Genomic DNA, 15,668 nt, shown 5'->3' with positions numbered 1-15,668 from the left:
ATTAAGATTGCCAAAACAAGTTTTCATCTGGATTCAAAAGTTTTAAATGTACTACCCACTAGCCCAAGCTGCGTCTGCATTGTTTATAGCACCAGGCTGTGTCAAACTTCTTCCTGAGGTTGAGAAACTTGTGTTTTGTTAACGGGAAGCTGCGTTTCTCAAAAGATGGCTCCATGTTGTACAAAACACTTGCGGCCTGGGGGTGGGGAAGGAAGGTGGTCTTCCTAAGAACACATAAGCTGGGGCAGGAAGAATTTGAAAGTGAGAATTAACCAAAACGCCTCCTCTGGAAGGCCTGGTGTGTGACTTGGAGAAGCCATTGTTGCTCAGCTTTGCCTCTCCCTTCACTCTTGTTACATTGAGAGAATATGGGCCTACCCTCCAAGAAAGGCCGGCTCTGCCATTGGGGAGAGTGAGGCAGCCGGTGCCACCTCAGGCAGCCATTTTTGCTGTGAGGCGAAGGCCGGAAGCTGTCGTTTATCGTTACTGTATTTATTATTTCTTTATTTATATACCACCCTCAATCCGAAGATCTCAGGCCGGTTTGCGAGATAAAAACACAGGATAAAAACGCAAAATAAATAGTTCAGACAAAAACAAACCCCAAAACAAATTGCCAAGGAGCAGGGGAAAGGCGTTTAGACCACCTCAGAGGACAATAATAGTTTATTTGCTGGGTGGGAGTGAGGTGCCATTTGCTGCTGTGCCTCAAGCAGCAAAAATGTCTTCAAGCAGCCCTGAAGATGACTCAGAGCGTTTTGACCATTTGAAGCGGGGAAGCGCTATGTGCAGAACGGAGATTATTATAGCTTCCTGCCCGTACGAGATAATGCCCATTTCTTCCCTTCTTTTCTCGCCAGCCCAGCTAACACTTCCTCCCGCCCCACCCCCCAAGCCGCCCATGAGAATCGGCACTGGGAGCACATTCCCATGGACGCCTTGCCCGGTTGCCATGGCGCCCGGTGAGCAAACAATTCCATGGCGTGGCTAAGTCTCCCTATATAGCAGGCTCACAGGGCAAACACACATGGACGGGAGGCCCTTTTTCTCAAACCGAGGAGTGAGGGTTAATGCCTTAGAAAAATAGGCTGAGGCACAGCCTCCGCCTGCTGCTCCCTTTTGTGATGCGAAAAGAGGCCAAGGATATTTCTGGGGCCTCCTCCCCAATAGGAAGCACATTGTATCTTCCCTGGGCCAGATAGGAAAGTGTGAGAATCAAAGGCAAGGCCGAAGGGCTTCCCACCATTGCGGAGACAGCGTCGTCCAGCAGTTTCCAAACCCTCCGGCTGCAGAGAAACTTTTTTAAAAATGAAAAACGGGCTTCCCAGCAGAGGAACCTCCTCTTGCACAGACCATTCTGGGAAAAGTTCTGGTGCAGGCAATCCAGAATAAACTATTCACAGCGGTGACAAGTCCATTTGTCCAATTATATATAGAAGCAGATGGGGGAAGGTGGTTTTTAAAAGCAAAATGACTCCCATCCCCACATGGTTCACTTCCCTCATCGGTTCACCCCCCAAGGCACTTTGCTCTTCTGATAGGCTCCCTTCCCTGAGGGTAAAAGGCACTTGTGGATTTAGGCTATGTGGGGGGAAGAAGGGATTTGATTCTCTTCAGCCATATGCCCCTTTTCGTGCCAAGTTTCCAATCTGACCATTTCATCTCGATTGGCCCTCAGCTCATACAAGGTGGTGGTTCAGGACTGCTGGGACTCCTTCCTGCTCCATGTAAACTCCCCTCCAGTTCTCCATCTGAAGCATGATCAGCAATAGCAGACCACCTGTGTCCGGCAGTGGAAGCCTGTCAGCCATCTTTGAACGCCACTGGTCCATTCTTGTATTCCCAGTTCTTTTTACATTAACCTGGCAGTGGTTACTAACAGCTGGATCTCTGCTACTTTCCAGGTCTTGCCCACCCTTTCCTTGAATTGTTATGTGTTCCCAATATTAAATATGTCCTCCCTTTGGGCTATATAGCACCCCTTTCATTCACTCTGAAGCAATGCCACTTCCGACTTCTGCATTTCTGTGGCTCATGTGCATTAGAATCAAGTGGGGTTCACTAGGAGGCAAGTTGGCAGGAGGGGCATAATTTCAGTGCAGGAAGTGAAAACATGTCAGGAAACCAATGGATTTTTATTCTGCCAAATGTTCAGAGCTCTACGGCTGGGGGTAGGGAACCTGCAGCCCCCGCCTGTTGCCAGGCTACAGGTACTATTGCATCTCTGGCCATTGGGGGGTCACAATCGCTGGACAGATGGGGGTGGAAATCCAACAGCGTCTGGTAGGCCACCCCCCGCTCTAGAAGCTTCTGTGTGTTGGCTTTTCTTTTAAAAAACACACAATACAACCGGGACCATTGCTACTTACACTATCTCCCCTTTTGAACTGTTTTTTAGTCATCTTGTTTTTCAAGTGGAAATTCCTGCACACAATCTAGCATCCTTCCCATCCCATCTGTAAGGATAATGCGGTCTTTTTCCTACTAACAGCCTCTCTGTATGAGAGCTTATTCATTACCACATCAGAAGAAATGCTCATTTGCAGAATATTTTATCTGACATGGCAACTTACAAGTTTCTCATACAGAAAGCTTTATCATCACATGCAGACTTATCATTTCAATTAGAGACATGAGAAATCAGTCAGTTGTCCGTTACACTTAGCACTACGTATATCACTCTTGTGATGAATATATTTGGTCATAGTTATTTGTGTTACGTTAAGGACTCTGCGTTGTTTAAGACTCCTTCCGCTAATCACAGGGAAAAGGAAAAGTTAAATTCCTGGTATCTGAACGTAAGGATGCACATGGAGCGTAACATACTTCTAAGAATTCCTGATCTACAGGCCCTTTCCTATACATTCAACAGTCATTTTATACAGAAGTTAAATCGTGCCACCATTCCTTTCTTTCCCAGCTCCCAGAAGGTATTCGCCAAGGAGACAGAAAGAATGAATGTTCTAATTCAGGTTGCAATTTTTATCTCTACAGTGTTGCCCAGGCTGAGAGCCCATGCCAGGGTGGCATGGCAGCAGACAGAATAGCACACAAGACACAGGAACAAGCGGCGTTGAGTAGAATTTAATGACTCGGGACCCAAGACAAACACCAACTTTATACAAAGACAGAGCAAGACTGAGGCCTCCCTGGGAATGGGCCCAGGACAGCCTCATTTGGTTACAGCAATTCCAAGCATGGATAAAAGGGAACAGGGAGCCAAACATTTAAATAGGAGATGCTACTGGCAGTGGTTCCTCACCCCAAGGGAAGTGTCACAAGGGGCCAAGAAATCCAAAACAACTCTGGGGCAGGCAGCCAAGTAGTAGGCCAAGCCGCAGTTCCATGCCTTCCACGTCGGATGAGGAGGCATAGCAGCAGGTGCCTCCCAGCAGCCTTCTTTACCCAAACTGCCAGACTAAGCAATGCTGGTGAAAGGGGTGGGTGGGTGCAGAAATCAAGGAAACTGGGAGATGCATACTTCTGTCATGAAGGCCCATTTTGCAGCCATGGTGTCCTGAGCTTGGGATACCAAGAAGGAGCAGATGGGAAAGTGAAAGGGCAGGCAAAAAAAAAAGGGGGGGGCGGGCTGTGGAATATTGTGAAGCAGGCACCCATGGTATGGCAAATCGGGAGAAGGCCCCTTAGGGGCAGAGACCAATGACACCCACACCCACCCGCCACCCCCAGTAGAACAGGCTGGGTATGCAAGACAAGGAGTGCAGGGCTCACCACAGCCCCCCTGCCTCTGTGCAAGGCGACCAAACCAGAACCTTTGGGGCAGGAGATGCAGGAGGAACTGCCGCACCGGGGGCACTCAGTGGGTCTCCCCCGGCACAGGGCAGCCTCTAGTAGGGGGACACGAAGGGAAACCTTTCCAGCTTGCAGGGGAGGAGGAAGGGGGTGGAGCAGAAAGTGCTTGTGTGCTTGAGAAAAGGTCACAGCAGCTCCTCCTCCTTCCCACTGCAGGGGGGACGCCGGGGTGGGGTAGGGCGGGAATAGCCACAAAACAAAGCCTTCTTATGTACACCCCACCCGCCACCCACCCCCAGTGCAGAACGACTTAGTCAACTTCCTCCATGTTGCTGTAGGATGGAGCGGGGTGCTCTGCGACCCCCTCTGGTGCCAGTGCGGGAGCAACTTCAGGGGCCAGGTTGGTTCCAAAGGGTGGCGAGCTAATTCCCTGCAAACAGAACAAAGCGTTAGAGAGCAGCCGCAAAGGGTGCAAACGTCTCCCTGCCGTGGAAGAAGCTTATTGTCTTGTTTCCAATACGAAATCTCTATATACACATTGTCTGAAGGTCCGGAAACAGATTTCGGGGACAGAGTTCATATAAATATAAACCTTATTCATTGACTTCGTTCACGAATTTTATATCTTGCTTGATTGCAACAAAAACCTCAGAGCAGCTTACAAAAGCAAAACGTTAAAATTATCAGTTAAAGAAAATGGTTACCAAACAGCTGTTTAAAGCATTCAAAAATAATCAAAATATAAAATAAGGTAAAGCCCAGTTTAAAAAGCATGTCAGATTTCCACATGTCTGGATAGGCTTGCCTAAACAGAAATGTTTTCAGCAGGCACCAGAAAGAGTACGGTGAAGTACTGGCTGATGTCAATAGGGAGGGAGTTCCCAAGTGTGGCTGCCGCCGCACTACAAGATTGATTTCTTACAAATGTGGAACGAGTATTATGTGGCACCTGTTAGGAGTGCAAGATCTGCAAATCAGAGCAGTCAAGTGGACACATATGAGGTAAGGCAATCTCACAAGTAACCTGGTGCCAAGCTGTTAAGCGCTTTATATACCAGATAATGGTCTGACCACGACAAGGGATTGCATCATTGCCCACCTCCTTGGTCCATCCCTCTTATCATCACTTGGAGCAAAGACTACATCAAGAGTGTGCCCTGCCTGATGTGTTGAGCCAATGACCATGTGAGAGAGCTGTCAAGAGGTCATGAAGTCTTGAGCCAGCTCAGCAGCAGCCTCTGCATGGATATTGTAGTCATTCCAACACCTCAACCAGCCTGATCAGGGACGTTGCTGGGAATCGGGGGGGGGGGGCATTCTAGAGACCAGCAGCATCCTAATCTGTCTCTCTAGCCCAGTGTTTCCCAACCTTGGGCCTCCAGCTGTTTTTGGACTACAACTCTCATCATCCCTAGCTAGCAAGACCAGTGGTCAGGGATGATGGGAATTGTAGTTCAAAAACAACTGGAGGCCCAAGGTTGGGAAACACTGCCTAGCCCAACACTGGGGGCAAACCCTCTGAGCCTTTCCCAACACCAATAAGTTTTATGGCAAAGGAGATGGTGCTTTTATGGACAGTAAAACCACTGCCACCCTCGATGCCCCCAGTCTGGCCTGGTGCAGTACTATTAACCAGATGGACCCATCCAGCTCACTCACCCAAGTTTCAGTAATGCAAGCCAGATCAGTCCCTTCAGTGTGAGCAGTTACAGCTAGTCTCATCAGTATATTGTTCAATTAAGTGACAATTAAACAGGGTGTCTGGTAGGCAGGCACCTAACTAAATACGAACTGGTGTTATTGAACAGTCAAATCTTAGGAAATTTTAGGAAGAAATCAGGATTTCTGAGTGTAATACAACAAAGCCTTACTCATAATTCTCTTCTGCTCCAGGCTTCAAGAGTCAGCTATCTGCCTAGAGCTGGGTCTACTTTACACAAAACTGCCCCACCACCCCAAGAATCGTGTGCCAAGGTAACCTACACTCTGTGACCCACATATAATAACAATAATAAACATATAGTTTGCAAAAGGGCATGTAGCTAGTGCAAATAATGGGAAAGGGCAAAAAAGCTACCCTAACCAGCGACTTGAAATCCCACTGAGCTCCTCTTCTACGGATTTCACTAGACATTGCCCATGCGCTTCTGAAACTCTTCTTTGAAGTTATCCAGGCTAATAACTTGTTTCTTATTTTGCACAAACACTGAAACTCTCAAACAGCAAAGTGAGCTTTGCACGAAACTACAGAACACACAGAGCTACAGAGTTATCACCACCAAAAGAATTTATCCAGTACTATTTCGCTACAATTCAACGAGCGGCCCAACCAATTCCTTGGTTCCCCTTGTGAACCAGTAGCAACAACAGCTAATACTGAACAGGCTTGGGAGCCAGTGGGAAGATATATGTGTGGACGCGCAGAACCCCCGTTAAATTTAGAAAGCAGGTGCTGAAAGAAAGGAGCAGCTGGGGAAAGAAAGGAGCCCATCCATATCTCTTTAGAACAGCCTAGGTTTATTAAATACAATAAATAAATACACAGTGAAAGCTTTCCCACAGCACAATGCAATGCCTTTATCCACCCAGCTGGCAGAGGATGACTTCCTTAGGGTCGGGACGTCCTCACCAGAATTGCACATGGATCAGGCTGTGCTCTTTGGCACTGGTGCGGCTAGAGACTGCCCGCTTCCTGGGGCACAGCAGGAGTACCAGCACTAGACAACCTGAAAACTGGGCACTGGAGACAAGGCCATATCCCTTTCCCTCCCTGCAACGAAAGGGACGGGAGTGGGTGGGGGAGCCTCTCTGAAAAGTGCTGGGAAGAATGTGCAAGATGATGTTAGAGTTGCGTAATGTTTATGAGTATAATATTAACAACAAACAATAATGATACACAAACCAAGGAAGGGGTGTCGCGAAGAATAAGACCTGGGCTCTAGGATCACAAGCTCTCTCTTACTTATCTGGCCACAGCCAAGAGCCTAAATCGGGGTACTCAGGATTGAACCTGTGGTCAAGGAGGCACCAGAGGGATCCTGCACTGCACTGGAAAAGCCACACAGCCTGCAAGGCCAGATTAAAAGAACACGAGGCCACACGACTCTGACGCCAGAAACACATTTCTGTTTCCTTGTGTGCACACAGACGTTGCCTAAGCATTCAGAAACAGGTACAGGAGCTGTGAGGCAAGTCAAAGTAGTGTCTTCTCTTTAGCTGGGGCCCTGTGCTAAAGAACATTTCGCTGAACTGTGGTCTCACGTCTCGATAGAAAGATTTGTAAGATGCCATAAAGCAAAACAAAAAAGATGATGACGCAGTTGGCTGAAAGCCAACACTATCCTGGTGAGGGAACCTAATCCATCAATATTCGGAAGCGTCAGCAATACATTCTCACTCCCTCAAACAATGAGGGAACAGATGCTAGAGGACATCTTTTCCTCCAAGCACGGCGCTGATGCCCAACTGGGTAAGAGGTCACGACCTTCAACTGCTAGGCACATAGGGCAGGGGGCAGCTGTCGACCCAATACAGAGGAGCAATTGCAAGGCAGGGAGTGGCCAAGACCAACAGATTCCCATCCAGTTAGAGAGACTAATGTCTGTAGCTCTGCAGCCTCTGCTGGAGTTCACAGATGTGATTCACGCGGGCCAAGGTCTTACAAGGCCGCAGCGCTTTAAAGGGCCTTTTCCCAGTTGCCAATCCATGTGGGACACAGGCCAAGCAGGAGAGAGCAGGTCCTAGACTTGAGGGCTTCTTGATGGGGAGGCGTTGGCACTAGGGCTTCTTCTTGCACCCACCCTGGCAGGGAGCATCCAAGGCCTTCGTCGCAAAGGTGTAACTGGAGGAAAGCCAAGGCTGAGGCGAGTGAGCTACCCTCCTTCTGGGTGCCGTTTCTGCCGCTGCTGCTACTACCTCCAGCGGGTCTGATAGATGAGTGGGTAGAAAACATTCAGTAAGAGGGCCACAATGGCTGCCATGGTGCCCAGGACAAAGTATCGGACACAGCCTTCATCGGGACAGTCTGGGGCGAGGTGCCTTGTTCTTCGGCTGCAAGACCTCCAAGGGCTCCTCATCAGCCTCCTGGCAGCTTCCTCTTCAGCCTCCAGTTCCTGCCAGAGCAGAGAAGCCTGCGATGTGGAAACCTGCGTCAGCACTTGGTGAGAACACAGCGGCAAACCCCTCAGTCACCCACACGCTGCCCTGCCCCTGCCCGGAACAGCCTGCCTGCAAGCGCACCTTTCCCATGGCAGATCTCTCTGCCGCGGCCCCACAGATTTTCTGCCCCCCCTCGCTATACAGTTCCAGTAGTTCAGATACGGGGGCCTCCCAGGGACAGAGTGAGCAGCACAAGCCACAGAAGGATGGAGGGCAAGCGAGCCCCAGCTTGTCAGAGTGAGGCATCCATGCTGGCTGGCTGGGGTCAGAGTTCTTCCCCCCCTGTCTGCAAGCGTCAGCACCAGCTCAATCCTTTCAAAAGACCCAGTCACCAAAGTCATCACAGCCCAGACTTCCTTGTATGCGCAAATACACTGGACCATTCAGCCACACTGGGTGAGAACACGAGGATCATTCATAAACAGCCAATCGCAGTTGAGCTTTTGCTGGTGACAACATGAGGATCTGATGGCAGGCAGTCACATCCAAGCGTTTGCAGGTGGGAACATGAGGATCTTTCGGAAGGATGACAGCTAATCAACAGCTCAGCTTTGGCAAGTGGAAAAACCATGAGGAACATTCAGAGATGGCAGCCAATCATAATCACTCTTGTTTCTTTTTTTAAAAAAACCACAACAATAACGACACAGTTGCACAGGAGTTAGTTGCAGAGTAACCAGTCACAGACCAGCTCTTCCACGTACAGAAAAATCATTCAGACCAGTCAGCCAATCATTGTGATTTCCTAGATAGAGGTTTAAAGGCGGACAGAATCTGTCTTATCTTCCCCACTCCATCCCTTGGGATCTGTGCACAGGGGGTTCCTGCTGCTTCCAGACCTCCCATATTCTAAAGCTGGTTGGGGAGGGTGATGTTTTATAGCTGGTTTGAGGCGCCAGTTTCACTGCACGGGTCAGCTGCCGGAGTCCACAGGCACAAAGGGAATCTTGGCTTAAGGCGCACAGGCCCCCCCTGGCAGCTTCTCTGAATGGATCTGTCTGCATCCTCTCCTCCTGAGTAGGCCATGTGGTTCCAATCGGTCTGGGCTTGCTGGGCAGGTGGCCAGGGGCAAAACACACCGCCCAGCTCCAGCAAGAAAGGGCAAGAACAATGCGGCCTGCCCCGCAGCACAGCCTTGGAGCTTAACCCCTGCCTAGGAAGCTGTCCCGGGCAGGATGCCACCACACCACATGGCAGAACCCCAGGAGACGCCAGTGCCCCCAACCCAAGTGCACACTGGAGGCTCTCGTCCAAGTGGCTGGCATTGCCTCAGAAAGCCCAGTGCTAGCCTGTTAATGGCTGGGAACAGAGTGGAGGGGAAAGAGAAAGGAGAGGCTCTCAAGCCAACAGCAGCGCCGAATGCACAGCAGTCTACAGTGCTGGAATCAGGCCCCTTAAAGTACGACACCTTGGCTGCTCAAGAACCATAGCATTGCCATTTCTCTGGCACCTTTCCCTCATCAGCTTATTTTGCATGGAACTTGCTGCTGTCACCCACAACTCTGAAGCAAGCACCCTCCATATTGAGGGGATCTCCTCCCCCCCAGGCAATTCCCCACCCACCCGCAGGCGCCTTCGACTCAGGGTAGCCTTCCTGTTCTTGAGAAGGGCCTCTCTGTTCCTATCAAGACCTTCCCCCGACAGCCTTGAATGTTTGTCATTTTTCCAGGACGCAACTGTTGGAAGGAGGCCCACAGCCCAGCCAGAGCCGTGACGGGAAGCCAGCAGTCCCTTGGCTCCTCTATCAGCAGTAGTGAGGCCCGTTAGCAGGCCAAGGCAATACTTCGAGGTGGGGAAGACAGGCAGCTCCCCCCAAAGCCCTCACCTGATTGGCTGCTGCCTCGGCAGATGGGGCCATGTCGGCCCGAGGGTCTGAGGGATGCGGTGGCCCCCGTGGGGGTCTCTCCACTGGAGAGTTTCGTCGGCGGTAGAAGAGCACGTAGGCGTATCGCGTCACCACCTGGCTTTCATCCACTGTGGTGACGGTGCTGTCATCGAAGAGCCGCCATCCTGTGAAAGGGGACAAGGAAGGGATAAGCACACCAAGCTCTGTGACCCACTGATGAGGCCACACTGCCTGATCCTCACCTGTCCTTCACTCTTGCAGGAAGGCAAGCACAGTCTCCAGGTCTCCCATGCATCAGGAATGAGCTACCCAGTGCACTCACCCAAATTTAGCCCACAGCCTACCAACGCAGTAGGCTCCCACAGCCTTGCCTTGCTGTCCAATGTGCATTCATGGGTGCTGCTTCCCTGGCAGAGGTTAGCAGACTTGTGGGGGATTTTGCAAAGATGCCAGGACACTCCAGAATTAACTGAGAGCGATGAAGCCGGGAAGTGGGATCCTGTCACTATGTGAACCTGTGAAATGTTTCCCCACCTACATGGACACTCTCTAATACTAGTCATATTCACAAGTCCTAAAACAACTATTTATTCTTCGGTGTTATTAATTGTCAAGGGCAGTATGTATTGGGGATTCATCAGATTCCCTTCCACCAAATCCCACTGTCAGCAAATTCCAAGCAATGGGATGAACAAACTGACTGGAAGTTAGGAAGGAGAAGGGAGTGCAGGGCATGGCATGGCAGCCCTATTCCCATGAATGACAAGGTCGTTGGCCCACAATGCTTACACTTCTACAAGCCATGAATGCTAGAACAGTTATCTCATTTCTTGAAGTAAAAAGTAACCAGCTACCAACCAGACTGGTCAAGATTGCTCACATGCAGAACAAAGAAGAAGAAAAAGATTCTGCTTAGAAAACACTTCTATATAATGTTACTCAAAATAAAATAAACAATACAGTCGTACCTTGGATCCCAAACGCCTTGTGAGTTGAATGTTTTGGCTCCCAAACGCCGCAAACCCAGAAGTGAGTGTTCTGGTTTGCAAACATTCTTTGGAACCCGAACATCCAACAAGGCTTCCGATTGGAAGCTGCTTCTTGCTTTCCGAATGTTTTGGAAGTCAAATGGGCTTCTGGAACGGATTCCATTTGACTTCCGAGGTACCACTTTATATCCTTAAAACACTCAAATTAGACCTGCTTCCCAGTCTTCCAAAATCCTACTGGATGAGGACCTGGCTCTAAATTCAATCTTGAGAGGCTGAGGAAGCAATAACAAGTATTCAGAACAATCTCCCTGGAACTTACTAGTCCAGAGGGGTCCAGCTCTTTTTGACTGTGCATGTGCACCACTGCATTAAGACCTCTCCCATCCTAAAGGAGGAAGGGCAGTGATTTTTCTTTGCAAATGAGTGGTGGAGGCCAAGCTGGGCTGAGCCTAATCTTGCCCTAAATCTTACTTAAAATGTGAAGTAAGCCTTCTCCTCCCTTGCACCTGAAACATTCAGCACTTACTATGGAGGAAGACCCTACTACTTCCTCACTGATGCCTTATCAAAGCAGCAATGAGTGCCCTAGCCAAGATCCTTCTCCTTGTGTAGGTCTCTGGGAAGATTCTACATCAATGGCTGGAACTTGGCTAGACAATCGATGGCTACCAGACCACACGAAGCCCCCCCCCCCCCGCAACTCACCCACATCACTGCGTTGGCTGTTTTTGTCACTGGGCAGCCGCGCATAGGCTGTGTAGTGTCCGCCAATCATGCCCCCGTAGTGGTTGATAACTGCATACAGGTCATACATGGGCAGCTGCTGCTCATCCTTCTGGCCAATGCAGAATTTGCTCAGGTCCAAGCTCCTGGGGACAGAGATAGGAATAAGGTACACAGCTGTCTTAACTTGTCCTAGCTATACGTGAGTGTTTCAAGGCAGGCAATACAAGAAGTCTGCAGGTTGCTTTGAGAAGTGGGCTGAGTTCCCATCCCAACAAACTAAAGACTGGGGGCGAGGTGTTCCTAACTTGCTCTGTTCAAAACGGGCAGATTTCAGAAGAGCAGCCACTGGACTTGGTTGCAGCAATACGGAAGATAAATTTGTGGCACTTTGAAGAGGGATCAAGTCTACTTAGCGGTAGCTTGAGCCTACTTTCATCAGACACATGGTGGATACACATGCACCACAATTGAGGACCTAACAACGCACACTTGACCACCACATGCATCCGATGAAGCAGGCTCTGTGAAAGAGGAATGTGCTGCGGCCTCAACATGAAGGCACCACCAGCCTATGTTTCCTGCCCCTCCCAAAAGATTTAGCCCAACTTCAGTTCCGCTCTCCCTTCCAAACAATGGGGTGGCCAATTGGGCTGCCTCCTTGCCACACTGGACGTGAATGCAGACAAAAGGGTTGACAAGCATAGCCTGAAAATACAGAGTGCTAAACACCCTTGGTGCTAAGACAGGGCCTGGCACTGCAGCCACATCTGATCCAGGCCTGGAGTGGAGGGAGATGCTTTCCTTGGACTGTCCTGTGTGAAGTCCAAGTGGGAGAAAAGGAACACAAAGCGCAGAAGCATCTCCTCACCTCACTGGGAAATCCACCATGTCGTTGATCTTGTCTCTCCAAATAAAGCTGCGGAAGGAGAAGCGCTTGAGCTGTATGATGAGGACGTTGGGCAGGCGCCACAGCATGAGCTGCTTGGATGCCTCACGGTGCTGCTTACATTTTGGGCAGTACCTGTGCGGGGGAAAGGGGGGGGTCTGTTAGCTTCCTTTGCTGCCAGTTCTGCTCTTTACCAACCCCTGTTTTGCTGCACTACGGAAGACCAAGGCATCCTGTTTGTGTTTCTGAGATCAAAGGGTTTAGAAACAGGCTTTGATCACAGCTGCAGTATGCAGCATTCAGCTGATGGGAGAATGTGAGCTCTTTAATTGGAAGAGGGGGGCTTCCACCAACGTGACTGAATGTTGAAGCATGCCTGAGGAGCCCAGGAATTCAACAGAACTCTTCAGGCCCTCCACAAACTCCCAATAGTCCCTACTGTGCAGCACTCGACGGCCATCTGTCTTGGATGCTTTAGCTGAGATTCCTGCATTGCAGGAGGCTGGATCAGCTGACCCTTGGCCATCTCCTCCCAATTCCATGAATCTATGATCCTATTATCACTTCAGTGTTTGGAAGCAGTAACCATTTCCCAGCCTACAAAAGGTGCATATCTGAACCCCAAAACTAGCTGCACAGTGTATACGTTTCACAGGCACTTTGGGATCTTGCGTATGGGGTTGTCCCTGCCCACAGAGAACCCTTTCTTACCAGGCCTCCTCTGGGGCTAACACCTCTGGCTTGGTGAAGAGGTTGAGGCACTGCTCCAGGGTGAAGTGTCCTGCCCTGGCTGCCTCACTCGCAGAGCCGGGATCCTCTACGCACTCCAGCTCCTTGGACTCTACCAGAACAAACTCCTTCATCCTCTCGTTGTTCTTCCAAACCAGGGCCAGAGAACAATCATCTGTCAGGTCAAGAGGGACATCTCCTGCAAGGATATGGAGGTTTACGGATGGTGCTACCCAGCTAAACACACCAGGCCAAAAACAAGCACCCAAGAAATAAGAACCAGAGCAGGGGGAGCCAATGTAGTGGGGCCTCCAGCAGTTGTGGACTGAAACCATAATCAGGTCCAGCCCAGCCAGGTCAATGGCCTGGAATTAGGGAAGCCATAACTTCTAGAGGGTGGTCACATTGGCCACCACCAAACTAGGGACAGTCCGCCTTTCTCCTGTTTAAGAACATAGAAAGGGTGTATGGAGCAAGAAACATGAGAGAAGAGGGAGGCAATTCCTTATCAAAGCTAGTTTCAATTCTTTGTGAGCAGGAAGATTTGCAAGCTTGTTCATAGCTCACCATGATCCTGCAAAGCAAGTTGCTACTAAGCCCAAATTTCACATGGATGGAACTGGGGTCAGGCCAAGGAGATTACTCCTCTCTAAAGTCACCCAAGCGGAGCTTGCAGCCAAACATTCCACTAGATCACATGCTGGCCCTCCAAGTAATGGATGGGAAAGCCACCAAGGCCGCTTCAAATGAAAGACTGGGTGTAGGAGTGTGGGGACAGATACACAAGACAAAGCAGAAAAGGAACAACTGCAGGCCCCATTGTCTGTTTCTGCAACTGTGTAGCATAGGTCAACGTCAACTATGCTGAAGGAGGAAAAGCCAGGAATTCCAGCTCCAAGGACTGTGCTTTCCTCCCCAGAACTTGTGCCCGTTTGGCACTCCTTCGGGTGGGTTGCTTGCATCCCACACAAATGTGGTAGTGGGAACCTTAAATCAGCATCCTGAGAATTGGGACCGACAAGGGCCGCTGAATTCTAATAGAAGCCATCTATGGGACAAGACACCCAACTAAGATTTCCAGCAGCCAGGTTCTTGGTGCCTTGCATAGCTTCTTATCCCTTCCCCATAGCTACCAGAAAGATGTGGAATAATAAATACAGGTCTGTATGATTCACACAGATAGCAGACTTCAACCTTTTGTGCAGAGTGTGCATAATTTTAGCCCAGGAGAGACAGCCCCAGCTAGAGCTGATCAGCAGCATACATGCATTCCTTTAGGGGCTCAACAGCACCTTGCACTGGATAAACAGATCAGATCCAGCCTCTATCACCACAGAAGATCTCCCAAAGCAAGGATGGGGCCCTCTCAAAACGCCAAGCCAAATGTTCCAAGACGGCACTGCTTTCAGAACCCTGAGATTTTAACCCTCACCTTTGTCCTCCAGCTTCTGCTCTTTGTTAGCGGCATCAATTTTGTTGATGTAGAACTGGGTAGCGTGGGAACTCAGCCCCTCAGCTGGATGCTGGTAACCTGGGATGGCAGCTGTAGGCAAGCAAGGGAGGGATGGTGAGTGGCAGCAGCTCAGCCAGCAGCCCCTTCTTTCCTCTGCTCAGCCACCCTATCCCCCTTTCCACAGCTGGGACAGCATTTCATCTACAAAGCCATGGAGATGGCTGGGGTCTTCAGGAAGCGCACAAAAGACAGGAAACGACCCTGCTTCAGGATATTCATATTTGCTTCTTGTCATCTGTGTTATGTTCTGCTGCTTAGAAGCCTCCACCCTACTCATCATGAGGCATGTGGAATAAATTGTTTTCCTAATCCCACTTTTGGCTTTTGGGGAATAACGGGGACAAAAACATTTAATAAAATTGCTTGATTTTATTATTTTGATTCTCCTTCTTCTTCTTATTTGGCTTCTGGTATCTGAGAGCAGAGGCTGTTGGGAAATTTGCCTGCTGCCTACAGAGCTCCTCGTGCAACAAGCAGCCCTAAGGAACGCTGGCGTAACAGCTGTACCGAAAAGTGGTGAGAAACCCCTTGGGAATGCAGATGGTGGGGGGCTTTAAATAAGGCCCATTCAGATTTGCCTACCTTCCGGCTTGGGGAGTCTCTCAAAGGGTCCCTCCCTTTCCACAAAGCTGTCAGCCCGTGTGTCCAGGGAGGGCTCGGAGAAGCCCGAATCCAAGCTCAGCCCCGAGCCTCTTCCTGTGGGGACCTTGCTTCTCACAGCGCTGGCGTCCCCCAGTTCCAGCTGCAGCTCAGGGGCCGAGAGAGACGGCTGGGGTTCCTGCGGCAGGTGTGGGGCCCTGGCCCCATCTCCCGACTCCATGGCAGTGGAGGCCTCATCGGCGGCAGAAGCCGCAGCAGCGGCAGACGCGACTGTGGCGCTGCTGCTCCGGGCCAGCGCCTCTGGCTTCTCGGGAGGCTGGTGCTGCAAGCCTTGCTCTGGCGACATCCTGCCCACCTGGAATGGCGGCTGGAACACGCTGACCGAGTACCTGAGCAGGGAGAGGAAAAGCCGTCCGCTAAGAGGACAAAAGTAGAGACATCACCTTGCCAACAAAGGTCTGTGTA

General features: G+C 50.2%; 1 protein-coding gene and 1 long non-coding RNA gene across 12 annotated transcripts in view; one reads left to right on the top strand and one right to left on the bottom strand.

Annotated features, from left to right (window-relative positions):
• The first annotated feature begins 945 nt into the window (after positions 1 to 945).
• Positions 946 to 3,711, top strand: LOC308581338. Of its 2 annotated transcripts, none has more exons than XR_014004986.1 (2): positions 946 to 1,904; positions 2,995 to 3,711. It is a non-coding gene; the product is annotated as an uncharacterized lncRNA (long non-coding RNA). The 2 variants fall into 2 exon arrangements; XR_014004987.1 differs by having other exon boundaries at positions 946 to 2,458.
• USP19 (ubiquitin specific peptidase 19) overlaps positions 3,069 to 15,668 on the bottom strand; it is a 42,969-nt gene continuing 30,369 nt past the window's right edge. For 9 of the 10 annotated variants that reach the window (XM_081181742.1, XM_081181740.1, XM_081181745.1 and 6 more), the window contains 7 exons: positions 15,186 to 15,592; positions 14,523 to 14,633; positions 13,073 to 13,289; positions 12,344 to 12,496; positions 11,455 to 11,618; positions 9,737 to 9,921; positions 6,252 to 7,883 (listed from right to left, as the gene is read on the bottom strand). In XM_081181742.1, the coding sequence (XP_081037868.1) occupies positions 7,665 to 7,883; positions 9,737 to 9,921; positions 11,455 to 11,618; positions 12,344 to 12,496; positions 13,073 to 13,289; positions 14,523 to 14,633; positions 15,186 to 15,592 (1,456 nt within the window). In that variant the 3' untranslated portion in view covers positions 6,252 to 7,664. Of the gene's footprint in view, positions 4,184 to 6,251; positions 7,884 to 9,736; positions 9,922 to 11,454; positions 11,619 to 12,343; positions 12,497 to 13,072; positions 13,290 to 14,522; positions 14,634 to 15,185; positions 15,593 to 15,668 lie in introns of those variants that run through there. The other variant, XM_081181741.1, reaches the window with a different exon arrangement.

The sequence above is a fragment of the Podarcis bocagei genome (assembly GCF_964188305.1).
Source record: "Podarcis bocagei genome assembly, chromosome: 2".
Classification (NCBI taxonomy): Eukaryota; Metazoa; Chordata; class Lepidosauria; order Squamata; family Lacertidae; genus Podarcis; species Podarcis bocagei.
This window is presented reverse-complemented; position numbering and strand designations above follow the sequence as displayed.